The sequence below is a fragment of the Varanus komodoensis genome, unplaced genomic scaffold (genome assembly GCF_004798865.1).
Source record: "Varanus komodoensis strain SLA01 unplaced genomic scaffold, ASM479886v1 scaffold4, whole genome shotgun sequence".
NCBI classification, from domain to species: Eukaryota; Metazoa; Chordata; class Lepidosauria; order Squamata; family Varanidae; genus Varanus; species Varanus komodoensis.
Genome location: NW_025335941.1, coordinates 42,419,659 through 42,434,274, shown reverse-complemented (window position 1 = coordinate 42,434,274; position 14,616 = coordinate 42,419,659). Strand labels below are relative to the sequence as shown.

At 39.0% G+C, this 14,616-nt stretch overlaps 1 protein-coding gene across 1 annotated transcript in view; it reads right to left on the bottom strand.

Moving 5' to 3' along the window:
* The window catches only part of DCLK1 (doublecortin like kinase 1), a 317,888-nt gene that overhangs the window by 23,550 nt on the left and 279,722 nt on the right, over nucleotides 1-14,616 (bottom strand). Inside the window, exons 17-20 of the mRNA XM_044442669.1 lie at nucleotides 11,479-11,625; nucleotides 3,667-3,800; nucleotides 3,101-3,178; nucleotides 2,265-2,361 (exon numbers count right to left, since the gene is read on the bottom strand). Coding sequence (XP_044298604.1) covers nucleotides 2,265-2,361; nucleotides 3,101-3,178; nucleotides 3,667-3,800; nucleotides 11,479-11,625 — 456 coding nt within the window. The remainder of the gene's footprint in view (nucleotides 1-2,264; nucleotides 2,362-3,100; nucleotides 3,179-3,666; nucleotides 3,801-11,478; nucleotides 11,626-14,616) is intronic.

The window sequence follows — 14,616 nt, the reverse complement described above, 5'->3', positions numbered from 1 at the left end:
TTAAAATACTTTAAAGAGTCAGATGGCAGTCCTAAAAAAGAACAGAAAGATATAGCATAGCAAATAAAAGGAAATATTATCTTCCAATTTGTAAAATAACAAGATTTTTTGTTTAAAGAAAGTAGCATGAAAACCTAGCTTTTGGCTTTCTCTTGACTTCTCCATAAAAAGAAAAAAATATTTAAAGTCAGTTTCTAGTTTTTCAAGAATCATTTACCATCCTGAATTATGTTGTCTACATTTTGCCCTTTTCAACAGGGATATAAATACTGCTTCACTGTCCAATAAAGGCAACAGTAATGGGGCAATAAGTGTAAACATCCATTTTTGTTGTTAATTGGGAATCTGTTTCTAAAGGAGACACTTTGGAAAATTCAGCCAAGGAGAAAGGTAACTCAAGACACAAATTTACTGTTTGTGTTGGAAAGTAATTTAAGAAAAGTATATTTCAATAGTTAAGCAGGTCATATAGGTTTTTAATGACATATACTGATTGCTTTTGCTTAACTCTAGTCTAGAGAAAAAATACTTGTCCAAATAAACACAGAATCTGCTCATTCATTTCACAAGGCCACATGCCAAGCACACAACATCACACTGTAACTTTAACAAATAATTACTACAAAGCCATCATAGCCCGGTTCAGTTTCTACCTAACTTGTACCTTTTGTTCTATCCAGGAAAGAGCCACAGAGGTGAACTGATTGTGTAGTTTGACGCACAGATAGTGTCCAAAGGACAAACTCCATAACACTTCCCAGTACAAAGCATGCAACTTAGCCTCTTTCTTTTTATGTACAAAGAAGCCCTAATCCAGATGGACCCATGTGGGAAGCGAAAAGTCTTTAAACCAGAGGTGGGAAGCACAGAAATGGTGCTGGTAGATCAGACTTGCATTTGTTTATTACTACTGAGTGGTAAACAGGCCACATTTAACTTGAGAACAGGCTAAATTCAACCTCTCAAGTGCTCTGAACCAGGGCTTTTTGCTGCCACCACAGGGAACATGGACAATTAGGATATTGGTGAGCCTGTGGCCCATGATGGAGAACTTAATGGAGATTAATGTTGTAAGCCGTCCAGAGATGGAAGTAATGGATGGCATACAAATTTTATAAATAAATAAAACTTGACCAGGGGGCTGCTGTTACATTCATGTTCTGTTTGTGGGATCCCATGAACAGCTGTGAACAGAGTGATGAACTAGGTGGACCCTTGGTTGGTCCCAACACATCTGTTCATAAGGGAGCGTGTTCCAGGGTGGACAAAATGCCACTCAGACCCTCAGAATTGCCCATGTTTTGCCTTTCCTTTTGCGGCTGCTTCTCTACATTTATTTATTTGCATGAGTTTTTATATACCATCTTCTATAGCCAATTTGGCTCTCAGAATAGTTTGTTTATTTATTTATTTATTTATTTATTTATTTATTAAAACATTTTTATGCCGCCCCATTCGCCGAAGCCTCGGGGCGGCTTACAACAAAAATTAAAGATTTTTGTTTACAAGATTATATTAAAATAGAATAACACAATAAAAGAGCAAAACTAGCATAATGCATTTCAATAATAATACTTTTTAGCAGTCCAACACCTGAGCCAATTATAGGGAGAAAAGTTTCCATTTATGCCACTAGAGGCTTATGGGGCAAATTTAGATACACGAGTGGATGAGAAGGGAAGGTTTAAACCTCCCTTACCCGTGTGCAGTAGCATTCTAGTCATAATTTCCAAACTGTTTTCCCCAATTTGCTGCCCTTCAGATGTTTTGGATGACAACTTCCAGCATTCCAGATCATTGGCCATACTGACTGGGACTGATGGGAGGTGAAGTCCAAAAGATCTTAAGGATGTCCTAAAATATGTTATTAGCAGTTCTAGAGAAAATGCACAGACACAACGAAATGAATAATACCTTTAAGCTCTGGACAAATTCTGAAATTTAGCTAAACACCTTGGTGCTGATAAAGGAATGGAAGCAGCTCTGGGAGTCAGAAATGACAATCTAATCTGGGATTACTAGTGACTTTGCATCTAGTGGATTTTCAGTTGAAGTGCTGGGATCAAACTCCCAAGAATTCTATTATAACCAACTCTATACTCTTAATGAAATGAATGGCATGCGATATCTATCAGTGCTGTTAAAACTTTCCAGTGTGTTTCTAATGAAAAACATAGAAATGCATACACATTCAGAGAAAGTTTGGCCAGGGGATCGTTGACAAAAAAGAAAGAAAAACAGAATAGCAAACTCAATAAATCTACCTTTGCAGAGTCAGAAACATTATCCCAGTATGGAGATGGAAAGTCTACTTGTCCCATCAGAATCTGATCAAAAAGGACTTCCTGGTCCTCTCCACTTCTGCATAGCAAAGAAACAAAGCCATTATTATAAATCACTGATTCTAGTAAACTGAAAGCATGAAATAATAAGACACCAATCTTGAAGTAAAGCACCTGACTTCATGCTGTAGTACAGGGCTCACAACCTCTTCTGCTCCAGGGGCCATACTGTACCCTGGAAAGTCAAATGGGGATCCACCTCCCACCTCTCCCCTCTGAAGGCATCTCTGGTGCTATTCCATCCACGTTTCTCTTTCTATGCAGAGAGATGCATGGGGCTCCACAGGTGTGACCAGCATTTGAACTACCCCTTCTCTTCCTGGTCAGCTTTCAGACAGGATTTGAAAGGGTTGGAGAGTCTGACTCAGAGCTTCAGGCACTGGCTGAATCATACAGCACTTTCCTGTAATGCTTGCATCCCAATTGGGCCACAAGTGAAAGAGGAAAATACTAACTCAGGTTTGCATGCTCTGGTATTTGCATGTCTTGATTCCCCTTGGTATGGGAGAAGCCTCAGTAAATAGATCTCAAAATACTGCAAAGAACAGAGGTATAGAAATGTGATAATAAAAATAAGCCCACAATATGGCTATTTCATCTTTTACAATGATGCTAATGTGGAATTAAATTGCATCACATGATTGGGAGAGGGTGAGCAGAAAAGCAACCAGTCTTATACACACAGAGAGAAAAAGCATAGGCCACTGACAGAACAGAGGGGCATTGTTAAGAGATGAATAGAATATCATAGTCCATACCCACGGAATGGAGGAAAACCACACAACAGGATGTAAGTAATCACACCAGCTGCCCAGATGTCCACCTTCAGGCCATATCTAAACGTTAATAAGAGATTATGATTAGCAGGAGCTATACTAGGAAAAAAAAATGGTATAATGGAAAAGACCATCAAGTGATCTGCATCTGAATAGACGTATATTATATGACATTTTTATGATACTAGAAAAAAGAGGCAAAAAATTAGAAGTGCATGAGCTAAATCTAAGATATAAAAAAATCAAGTACAGAATGATTTATATCTAAATGGACATTTAGTATTCACAGGAAGAGCTCAGGTACCTGCTGGATCTCTTATACCAGATGATATTAACTCTACGGAACAAGTGCTAAGTAAGATAGAACAGGGGATTATGGAAGGGAGATTATAACCAATAAACAATGAGCAGTTATACTTAATAACACCTTAGAACATTTTCATTGCCTTATTCCTAATTTAGTAATAACCTTCTTGAGATTTAATTTCCAAATGCATATCTACTTCATTTATCATACTGATGTGATCCAATGTTACAAACTAGTTTACCCAGTTTCTGCAATGATTTCTGGAGCTACATAGGTCGGTGTCCCACAAACTGTGTAAAGAGGTCCATCAACTATGGTTGCCAGTCCAAAGTCTCCCAGCTTCAAAGACTTGCTTCCATCTTGGTGTTCATAAACCTAAACAAAGAGATTTTCAATTTAGTGCCTTCTTGATTATAGAAAACTGATTTTAGCTAATAGTCAGATTCTCCTGTGATGATGGCAGTGAAACTACCATAAACCCATCCATCCATTAGCCTGAGGTGGAAGAAAAATGACAGAAATGAGCAGATAACATAATACAGTGGATAAAAAGTCTGAACTTGAACTAAACTTATACGTAATGAACATGAAACAATAGCTAAAAAAATTTAGCTGAATCTAAAACACAATGTTCTAATGGTTAAAATAGTGGCACCCTATAAGAGGTTGTCTAAAGCTGTTATAGCTGGGGTCTCCAATATGGTGTTAATGGGCACATTTGGAGTCCACCATGCTTGTCCCTCTCCTTATTTTTATTTTATTGTCTTTATATATATATTAAAAAATAAATAACTGCTTATACAAAGTGAATGCTGCCTTGCATGCCATATATACAGTATTTGGGTTGCTTTTTCTTTATGTTCTCCTTCCTTTACATTTTTGGCTGCTTGATGCAATTACTAAGTGTGACTTCTTCCACGTACTTTGAAAATGCATCTGAAAATGTCCTGAAAGGTTCAGTATGTCAAGATTTTCATGTAGCAATGGGAGAAGCTTTTTTTTTTTTTTTAAAGGTGGCCTCATATCATTCTGAAGAAGCCTGGATTTTGGAGCAGGCTCAGGATGTACAGAGGAGCTGCATTTCAGTTAGGTTCCCTCCAGAAAGTAGACCCTACACATTTTTTCAAATCTGTGCCATTTCAGGCATTACGTTCTTTGCTGCAGCTTGGGTTTCAGTGTTCTGCTGTGGATCCAGCCTTAGCAGGGGTCTGTTTGGACCGGTAAGAGATCCAAACAGACCGGTACCACAGAAAGTTCAGAGTAATTCTGGGGATGGAAGCTAGAGAGGGCTGTCTGTATGTTGCTCCAAAAGGAAGCACAAGAAGATTGTTTTCAACAGAAGTGTTGCTAGGTTTAGGCTGGTCCTGCCTCCATGCCAACTAAGGCTTGATCTCTTTAAGGGGCCTGTCCTATTTTAAGAATCTAAGGCTGTGACAACATAGGGGAAGCTTGAGTACACGAGTGTGCTCACAGCTGAAGGATGGTAATGCAACGTTCTTTGGTGAGCAGCTCCTGGGAAGGAAAAAAGCTTCATGGTGCCTTTCCATGGTTGAATTACCTCCCCAAATCATTAACTCAGGAGCTTTCTCAGAGGACAAGGGATTGGCATCCTCTGAGGATGAAGACTTTGGATCTTGGCTCTGGACATCTCCCTAGAAAGGATAAGCTTCATAACTTTTTTCCAAACATGCAAATTAGATCATAGAGTATTCATAACTATAATTCTTTGAGGAGCAGCACTTTCAAGAAACACTTCATTTCAGGCTTTTAAGATTACTTCTATCTGGTCCATCACTTGTCCATTAGATGTTGTCTGTTGCTGAGAATGGGTAGTGGCTGGGGTTTTATTTTAACTACCTGAGGGACGAATACCTGCTTTTAGCACACTGATAGACCTGATGCCATGAGGCACTTCCAATTCAATTATTCTACTTATCTATGACCAGTGACAGCACTGGAAGGATGCACGCCATTTTTTAATAGATTCCCACATGACTCTCCATTTTTCTAGGGCATTCCTTTACTCATTAAATTGCTCGACTGCCACCAGAAACCACTGTTAAGTAGTGAGACAAAGATTAAAAAATGTGTTTACACTAAAAATAAAAATGTGATCTTTTCTTCCTCTAGACCACTGCATTCTAATTGCATGGCAACAAGGAGCACCATGAAATACATTTTCTGAGTAAAAGTTTTGTATTTGAAGACCTAGTTTCTTCCACTTTTAGTTGGCTTTCAGTGAGCTCTTACAACTGCAACTTTGTCTTCAGAAAGAACCAGCAATTATGAAGTTCTCAACACACTGACTTTGACAGCACCAAAGTGTATATGGGCAGGGAAGAAGGATATTGAGAAGTGTAATTGCATCATTATTAAAAACATGGGTTGTTAAGTACATCTGGTTTATGAAAGCTTAAGAAAGTGTTTGCTGAAGTGAAAGCAATAAATTATATTTCAACAACATTTTTAATTAGGGGTTTCACATTAGACAGTTTAAAGTTGTTCTTACTGAGTCATATACAGCAAAGTTGGACGTTAGTGGCTGGGCCTACTTTAGGATGAATGCCAATATTTCTTAATAAATAATCCACACTTCCCTCCCTCCATACACACACACATACACATACGTAGTTACGTACGTCTTTGTAGGTTGCTACTTGTTACTGGGGATAAGGTGGGCATGGAGGAAAGAATTATTGAGTGAAGAGTCTGGAAAGTCGAACCATAATTTGAATAAGTTTATGGGAGGCCACTTAAGGCAACCAATTCATCCTTTTGCTAGGGTTTCCATCAAGAAGACACAAGATTGAACTATGCACCACCAAGCCACTTCATTTCCTTGTGGCAAGCAAGAAAACAAACACATGTTCTGATAGGTGCATCCTTGCTCTCTCCAACCCCCTAGCAAGTTAGAATGAAGGCACAATGAAGACTCCAACATGAAGCAGTAATGTTTTAATTGTCTGCCCTGCCAAGAGCAAAGAATATAGATGATCATTTAAAGCTCATTTTACTCAGAAAGTAAGCTCTTTACATGTTCTATTTTCCTTTAAGCCCTGAAGGGCAATTAAAGAGATGTGGATTAGTGCAAATTACCTACTATGTAGTGCTTTCACTGTTTTAACTAAGCAATAAAACTGTGTAATTGTACAACACTAATTGAATCCAGCTACACATAATTGTGTGCTACCATATGTATCCTATTACTCTAAAGACTGTCCATATTTTCTAAGCTGCTCTTGTGATCGCTGCAGATGGCAACAGTCAGAGAAGTTGTTCTCCTGGGCTTATTATAGGACTATAAAGCTATCCTGTGATTTGACAAAATAATCATGTTAAATAGCAGCAATTATGAAAAAATGCTCCAATTAAAATGGAGGAGCATGCCTTGCAGATACCATATGAACTTAATGGAGAGGTGAAATATTACAGCCTTTCCATATGCAAAGTATTCCATATTGCGAAGGCCTTTAAAACTTGGGTCACTGAAACAGCAAAATAGCTATTTGATTAAAAGCATACATATTGAACTTTGGTATTAATGTCATGCACAATAAATCAACAAAGAGGCACGACCAAGAAAAAAAGAGTGCCTAGTCAAAATAGTTTTAACACAGTTTAGTAATCCCTGTACATCAACATGTGTTCAACCTTGCTTTCATCCAGGTCAAATTCATATACATTTTTGAGTGTGACCATATGCTTCGGAAGTAGACTCAAAGTTTGTATAATTTAAGAGTGGTAACACAGAAAGTGTGGCAAAGTACATTATTGTTCTTACACCGCATCTACATACCATCCTTTTTCCTCTTGTGCAGAAGCACAAAAGTACATGTGTTTTCCTTTCCCTTTTAACATAAAGGATTTTCATTCACAGTGATGACTGGAATGAGGGATAGTAAATATCTAGATTCATAATGTGTAAAATACAAAGGTTTTACATATTGTACATAAAGTCTTAGACTACATAAGAGATGCAATACATCAGTGTTTTTGGTTCAGAGGAAGAAGAGAGCAGGAAAGTCCTTCTTGCTTATAGGGGCTGTATCTTCTTTTACAGAGCATAGTCTTCTATTTGTATGGCCACCAGGGAACCATCCTCTATTTTGAAGGCCTCAAAAATAAACCCAGTCAAAGTTCAGTATAAAGATAATGAAACACTTTGAAGAAAGACTTTGACCTTGGAGTTTCCCATCAACAGTAAGTGTCTGGACAGCAAGGTGAACGGGTCACCTGGTTACTTCTTCCATACAGTGGTGAGACATATTACATCTCTATTTCAATCAGAATAATTATTTCTAAATTGTCATATATGTATATAAATTAGATTATGCTATTTGTTGCAAACATATGTCTTCTTTTTTCATGAGTCTCAAGTAGCTGCCCTATTTCTTTTTGTATCCTTGAAACAATGTTGGAACTGCATTGTAGTGTTTGGGTGGCTGAATGCAAAGGACAGTGCCTGGGGGATATGCCCCGCCCTGCCCTTGGATCTTCCAGTATGGAGTTCCTGATGGGTCAGTCTTATCCTCCGTGTTACTTAATATCTACATAAAACTACCGAGTGAGGTCATCTGGATTTTGGAGTATCTTGTCATCAATATGATGATGACAGGCAGCTCTAATTTTCCTTTGCATCCGCATCAGGTGAGGCTGTGGATGTGCTAAACTGGTGGCTGGCTATAACAATAGCATGGATAAAGGCTAGTAATCTGAAGCTCAGTCCAGACAAGACTGGACCCAGATGCTGTTGCTGGGTGGTTCCTCTGATGATGGGTGTTCAACCTCTTTTGCAGTAGGTTGCACTCACCCTAAAGGAACAGGTTCGTAGTGGGTGTGTGGGGGGGTACTCTTTCATCCAGCAATGGGATGCTTTCTATCAGCTTCAGCTGGTGCCTCAGCAATGTCCTTATCTGGACAGGTAGTTTCAGTAACCTACACTCTGGTAATCTCCAAGTTAGATTATTGCAAGTCAGTCTATGTGTGGTTGCCCTCAAAGACTGTTCAGAAGCTGCAGCTCATGCAAAATGTTGCAGCCAGATTAATAATAGGGATCAGAAGTTCTGAACATACAGTACCAATTCTGACCCACATGCACTGGCTGCCTATATGCTTCTGAGCACAATTCAGGGTGCTGGTTTTAACCTCTAAAACCCTACATGGCTTGGGACCTCAGTACTTGATAGAAGGATTCTCCTGAGCTCAGTCTATCCAGACCCTATGATCCAGATCTGGGACCTTCTTCTGACTGCCACCTCCAAGGAAGGCCCAGGGAAAAGGCAGCAAGGTGGAGCACCTTTTCATTGGTGACTCCCCAGGTATGCAATGGTCCCCTTACTGAGACCCACCTGGTGCCAACATTATCATATTTTCTGTGTCAGGACAAACCTCCCCTCTATTCTCAGGCATTTACTGGCATATGATGGGTTCAGCTGCTTTAATTAGCTAGATAGTTATTTTAGATGTTAAAGAGTTTTATATTTTATATATTGGAATTTTATATTTATCGCTGTGTTTTGTTGTATTTCTAATGTACATTTTGTATTTTGATTAAGTGTTTAATAAAAGCCAGCTTTAGTTATCGAGCAGTATACAAATGAAATAAATAAAATAATATTGTTATATATGGGTCAGACTCTGCAGTTCAGAGGCCCAATACAGTCCAGGAAGCCTCTGCAGTATAGAGCTCCTCATCCACAATTAGCCCAACAATTAACTTCAGAAGATGGTTTATCTTTTAATCTTTAGTAGAATGCTTAACAAGACAGTTTTTGGAACACCATTGCCAATTACTGTTAGGAATTTATTCCTTTTAGACCACTAGGAACTGTTAAACTATACTTCTTCACCATTTCCTACCTAATGATGCCAGACTCCTTAAGAAAGAGCTCCTTCAGTAATTGTATGCAGGTGCGAAGGCTTATATAGCACATACCTGTAAGTCTCAAAGCAGCCATGAGCTGATAAAATTCAGAAAGCTTAAACATGCCCCTTCTGAAGGGCTATGGTCCTGGTCCATATTGTGTATGCTCTTCATGCAGTAAGGTATGTGTGGATAGCTTTATTGACCTATTCCCCCAAAACATCCTGTCTCTATACAAAGGAATTTAAACTGGATGATCCATTACAATTCTGAATGTGAAAGTCAAGGAGAGAATGTACAGCCAAAGTTTTTGCCCATGTTTGCAGCCACCCCAAATCAAAAGCTTTGCGTATTGGGCAGTATAGAAATTTAACAGAGATAATTATCAGTGAGAAGGGCTATGCTTTTCATTGTGCGTTTGAGAAAAAAAAAAGAAAATTCTTCTCCTGTTTCAGGTCAGACCCAGGTCAACTTAAATCCAAAACTAGCAGAGCAACATGAATTGCAGTAGGAGAAACACCATGGAATGCCAGTTCAGATGATACTCTTCTCTAAACAGCCCCTGTACTAGTTGAGGGCTGGGAAGAGATGATTAAACTGTGTGAAGTGGCTATTGCATAGATTTCCAATGCAATGATTCCATGGCAACCTCTTAGCAATAAATCCATTTGAAATTGTGCAAAACAGTCTTAATAGGGAAATGTATTGACACTCATTGTAAATATGAACAGCAGGGCAAAACTATTGCATGAGCACTGAACTGCAAAAATATACCAACAATAAATAAATAATGAATAAATGCAATTGCTCATGATAGGACAACAAGAGCTATTTTAAGAGGGGGAAATCATCCACAGAGAGGGCAGGTATGGGGGAAGCTGCAGGCCAGTTGCTTCTGTCAAACTGCAGGAACCTTTGGGGTATAGCATGTGGCTTTTCTACTAAGCCCAAAATTTAAAATAAAATAAAAATTAACATGCCATTTCTTAGGCAAGCCTAAAGTAGCTCTTTCAACTACAGCCTTTGTTGCATATTTTCACAACAAAATATGTTGCACCCTATCCATAATGAACTTCATTTGGTTTACTGTAGGAATATGAGAAGGTATATATGTCTTATACTGAGTTAGGCCATTGTTCCATCTATTTCCTTCTCTGTCTAGCAGCAACTTTCCAGGATCTCAGAGCAGAGGTATTTTTCCAGTCACATCTGACGGTGCCAAGGATTAGCCCTGGGACATTCTGGACGTAAGCCATAAGCTCTGCTAGAGCTTTCCTCACAATATTGGAGATGAAGCATTGCATGGTTGTTGAACAGTTCAGTGAAGTAAGGGAATCAACAAGGAACCATTGATTCTATACAATTAGAAATTAGGTTTCCATGTCTTCTAACACACATGAGGCTCTGCTTTTAAGGCAAGTCTTTTAGAGGAAACTCAAAACATATATGGAGACAAAGCCAGTAAATAGGCTGAGAAAGTTGGCTTGCAGCTTGAAATGCATACAGTATTGTCCTGAGACCCATTGGATAGCAAATGGATTCTCTTGAGGTCAGGTTTGAGGAGCAGTTGGGTAACTGGGACCAGAGTTACCAAAGGAGCTCATCTGCAAGAGTTACAAATCACACAACACTGGATGTAACATGTGCAGTGCCACCGCAGGACAAAGAGCAAAGTGGTTTTTCATGTATTTGAAGGTAAACCAATAAACTATTCTATAGCGATGAAAAATGAGAAAGAATATCAGAGAAAAATAACTCTTCATCAACTTTACAAATGGTTTAAACAAGGTATGTTGGACCACTTGTTAAGACTCACCACCACAGTACTCCAATGGCATCATCCTTGCCATACTGCAGGTGCCCAAGCCATACCTCTATTAAGCATAAGTAATCTATAGGGATTCTACAAGTACATAGATTGGATAATACTGGTTAGGCTTTGAAAATATTTTGTATGATTACCATGTTCACATTTTGTTGAAGTCTAGAAGCAAGTGAATAGTGTTGAGTGATTTTTTTTTATTTGATTGGTACTCCACCTTTCCACCAAGAAAAATGGCACTCAGAGGAGCTTACAATTATTAATAAAATGTAATTAAAACAATACAAAACAAAAGCAGTAAAACATAATGGAAAACACAACAGACTTATCAACTGAAATGTCTAAAATGCACTGAATAGTTTATTTACCAGTAGATTCTCAGGCTTGATATCCCTATGAACAATGTTCAAGCTATGAAGATATTTGATGGCACTGGTCAAATTGTACAGCATTCCACTGGCGTCCCGCTCTGTATATTTATTTGTAGAGGTAATGGCATCAAAAAGGTCTCCTCCCTGAAATAAAGTTATTGTTACATATCAGTATAATTCTAGTAAATGTGGAGAGGAATGTCAATGAGATTCCAGAGAAGTTTCAAACTCTGACTAAAACAAAGAGGGCCTCAAGGTTGGATGTAGAATACATTTTCTATAAGTTATTTTTAATCCACTGTTTAGTTTTAAGCTAAGCCACTTATGTTTTTCATCCCAATGTTGCTATTTGGAACACCATGTTTAAATATATGCACAGAGAATATAGCAATGCTAATCTACTGAGAGTGGGGTAAAATCTACCCAGTAATAGTACCAAGATCCTTCTGTTAGGACCAACTGAGAAGACAAAAAAGTAAGTAGTTTCCAAATTCATTCCGATCTTCTTCAAACTGGATGTTGAATCAAAACAAACCAACAAAACCAAATCAAGGGGAAGGACCACTGGCATTAAGAGGTACAGGCTGACATGTTGATACATTCTCAAGGTGTTTGAATAAATAGTCTAGTGTGAAAACATTTCAAGTTGCTGCAAAGTATCCTGGAATTAAACACCCCACCCAAATCTTCAGAAGGTTTGAACTGGTCACTGTCAAATCTATGCAGTTACAAACAGAGGCAGACTGGGTAGAAAATCTTTGGGAGTGGAGTGAGAAATTTCTCAGCAAAAAGGGAAGTCTTGGAATACTATGCAAGTGTATCTGGCCACATGCCATGAACGAAGAGGAATGATCAAGATAATATATAGATGTTGAAAAAGAAGTGAACTTTTTCAGTTAGCACAGCATAGTAAGAGAAGAGGAAATGTGGAGGGGACCTCTTCTAGAAAGGTCTTAAATAGTCCTCTATGATCTGTCTGTCTATCTCTAATTTCAGAAAAGTTCTGCATTCTTTTTCAAAGAAGTCAATAAGATAATGATAAAATATAAACAAAGCTATTGATGCAGAATAATACATTCATTTAAATAACGTGCTACACCAAAACCAAGATCCAAGCTGTATCCTGGTTAATGAGTGGACCCGAATGCTAACGGACAGACCTATGGTTGCTACCGAGGCCATGAAGCCCTGAGCCACTTTTGACAGAGTACAGGTTGAAGTCTTCCAGCACAACAAGCTGCAGACACTCCAACATCAGACCTAGTCTGCTCTGGAAGGGGAACTATTGAACTGCTCTGGAAGAGACACTATTGGTTGGGACACCAAGAGACTCCCTGTCTATTCCAGACACCCAGCTTCAGACATGGACATTCAAACCTAGATAACTGTGACAATGGGTACCAGTACAGGAAGAGAGAATCATGGCTGATCCCTGCAGCTCTGTCTCCCCATCTTCCAAGTCATGCCAGCTGCAACATGGAAGACCCCTGTGAGAACTTCCAGTCTTATTCAACCAGATCTCCATGAACAGGCCAGGTTTGCATGCACATCCAGGAAACACTTGCTGGTTGACGGTTGTTTTCTCATTGTGTGGCACTCAGCAGCAGCACCTCCAACCAAGGGCAACTGCCACCAGGGATACTCAAGCTCTCTGATGTAGGAAAGAACTTGAGGGCATCCAACAGCTTGCTGCAGCCTAATTTGCATCCTGTTTTCCTGGAGTCATGAATCAGTGGGGAAGGGAACAGCTTCAGATATGGGTATAGTTAGTTCAAGTACACACACAAATACTATTACATTTGTCTTCACTCGAAGAGAATTTTGGATTATGGTGTTTAAGGAGTTCACTTTACAAGCAACTCATTTGGAAATCACATAAGACAGCTTTTACTTTTACTTAGAGCCTCTTGGTACATTCCAGTGTTTGCTGAATTCACAGAATGGATCAACTGCTATTACTGAGTGTGAATATAAAGGTTGACCCAAGGATGCTACTTTAGTTTTATCATCCTACCCCCACCTCCATCCACTCTTTCTTAAAATCCAGTGTAGCAGCAAAATCCTTATGCTTTGCTTTGCTTTGAAAAACTAAACCTTATCACCTAGGCGCATACTGCGCTGAAATCCAGAAGAACAGTAACCAATTATTTACTAACTTGCAACCTAAAAGCTGTAACATTCTTTTTCTCATGTGAAATTGAAATTAGATCCTATGAACAGCAGGAGGAAGCCCTATAATAAATCATGCTTGTTAAAATAACTAAACCAGTGCTAGGCTTGAATAATAATTTGGCCTCACTATATACAATGGCAGCTTGCCAGCAACCATGTCCTTTCTCCTTTTCACAAGCACTGCTTGCAACGTGTTTTTATTTGTATTTATGAAGTGCGTTCCTCACACTCGGGGCCCTTTACCCAGCAGCAAGATACGTGCCTGCCATGAAATGGGAACATGTTTCAGCAGCAGCACCACTTATATCAAACTTCTTTCTGCCAATTAGTGCAAAGTGCTATTAGCGAAAAACTGGTGATCTACCACATCAAGCCTTTCCCTGATTAATAGCTTTTCCATCTGTGAACTTGAACTTGATTTAAACTTAAGATCTTCCAAGCCAGTCGATAGCAGATGGTTACTCAATTGCAAGGGGCATACTGTGCAAGGGATACAGCCAGTGGTTTGGAAATGTTGATTTAACATCCTTCAAAATAGACTTTCTTCAATATTTGACAAATAAAATGTAACAAGGTCGTTCAACTTCACAAATGTATTAATTCAGCTAATTCAAAATAAAATTGTTTACAGCGTTTGGGACAGCTCCCCTTGTCTTTTATTACAGCAGAGAGGCTGTTAAAGCTCAGAAATGAGGGTTTTATTTTGTAACTATGAGAATGTTCCTGAACAAGTCTCTGTCCCTGCCTCCTGAGAACAAGCAAGCAAGCAAACATGTTACAATCAAACATTCTTTCGGAGAGAAAGTTTGCTGATCTTTGCATCCAGTGCCTCCTGGGTTGAAACTGTGGTTAGGATCTGCTGATGCTGAGAAATCCGGTTTGTTTGAGGTTGACGGACTTTCTGCCTGCTTCTGATCCAACGAGTGGAAGTAGTTCAAGTCGAGGACGGGGTTCCACAGAGTT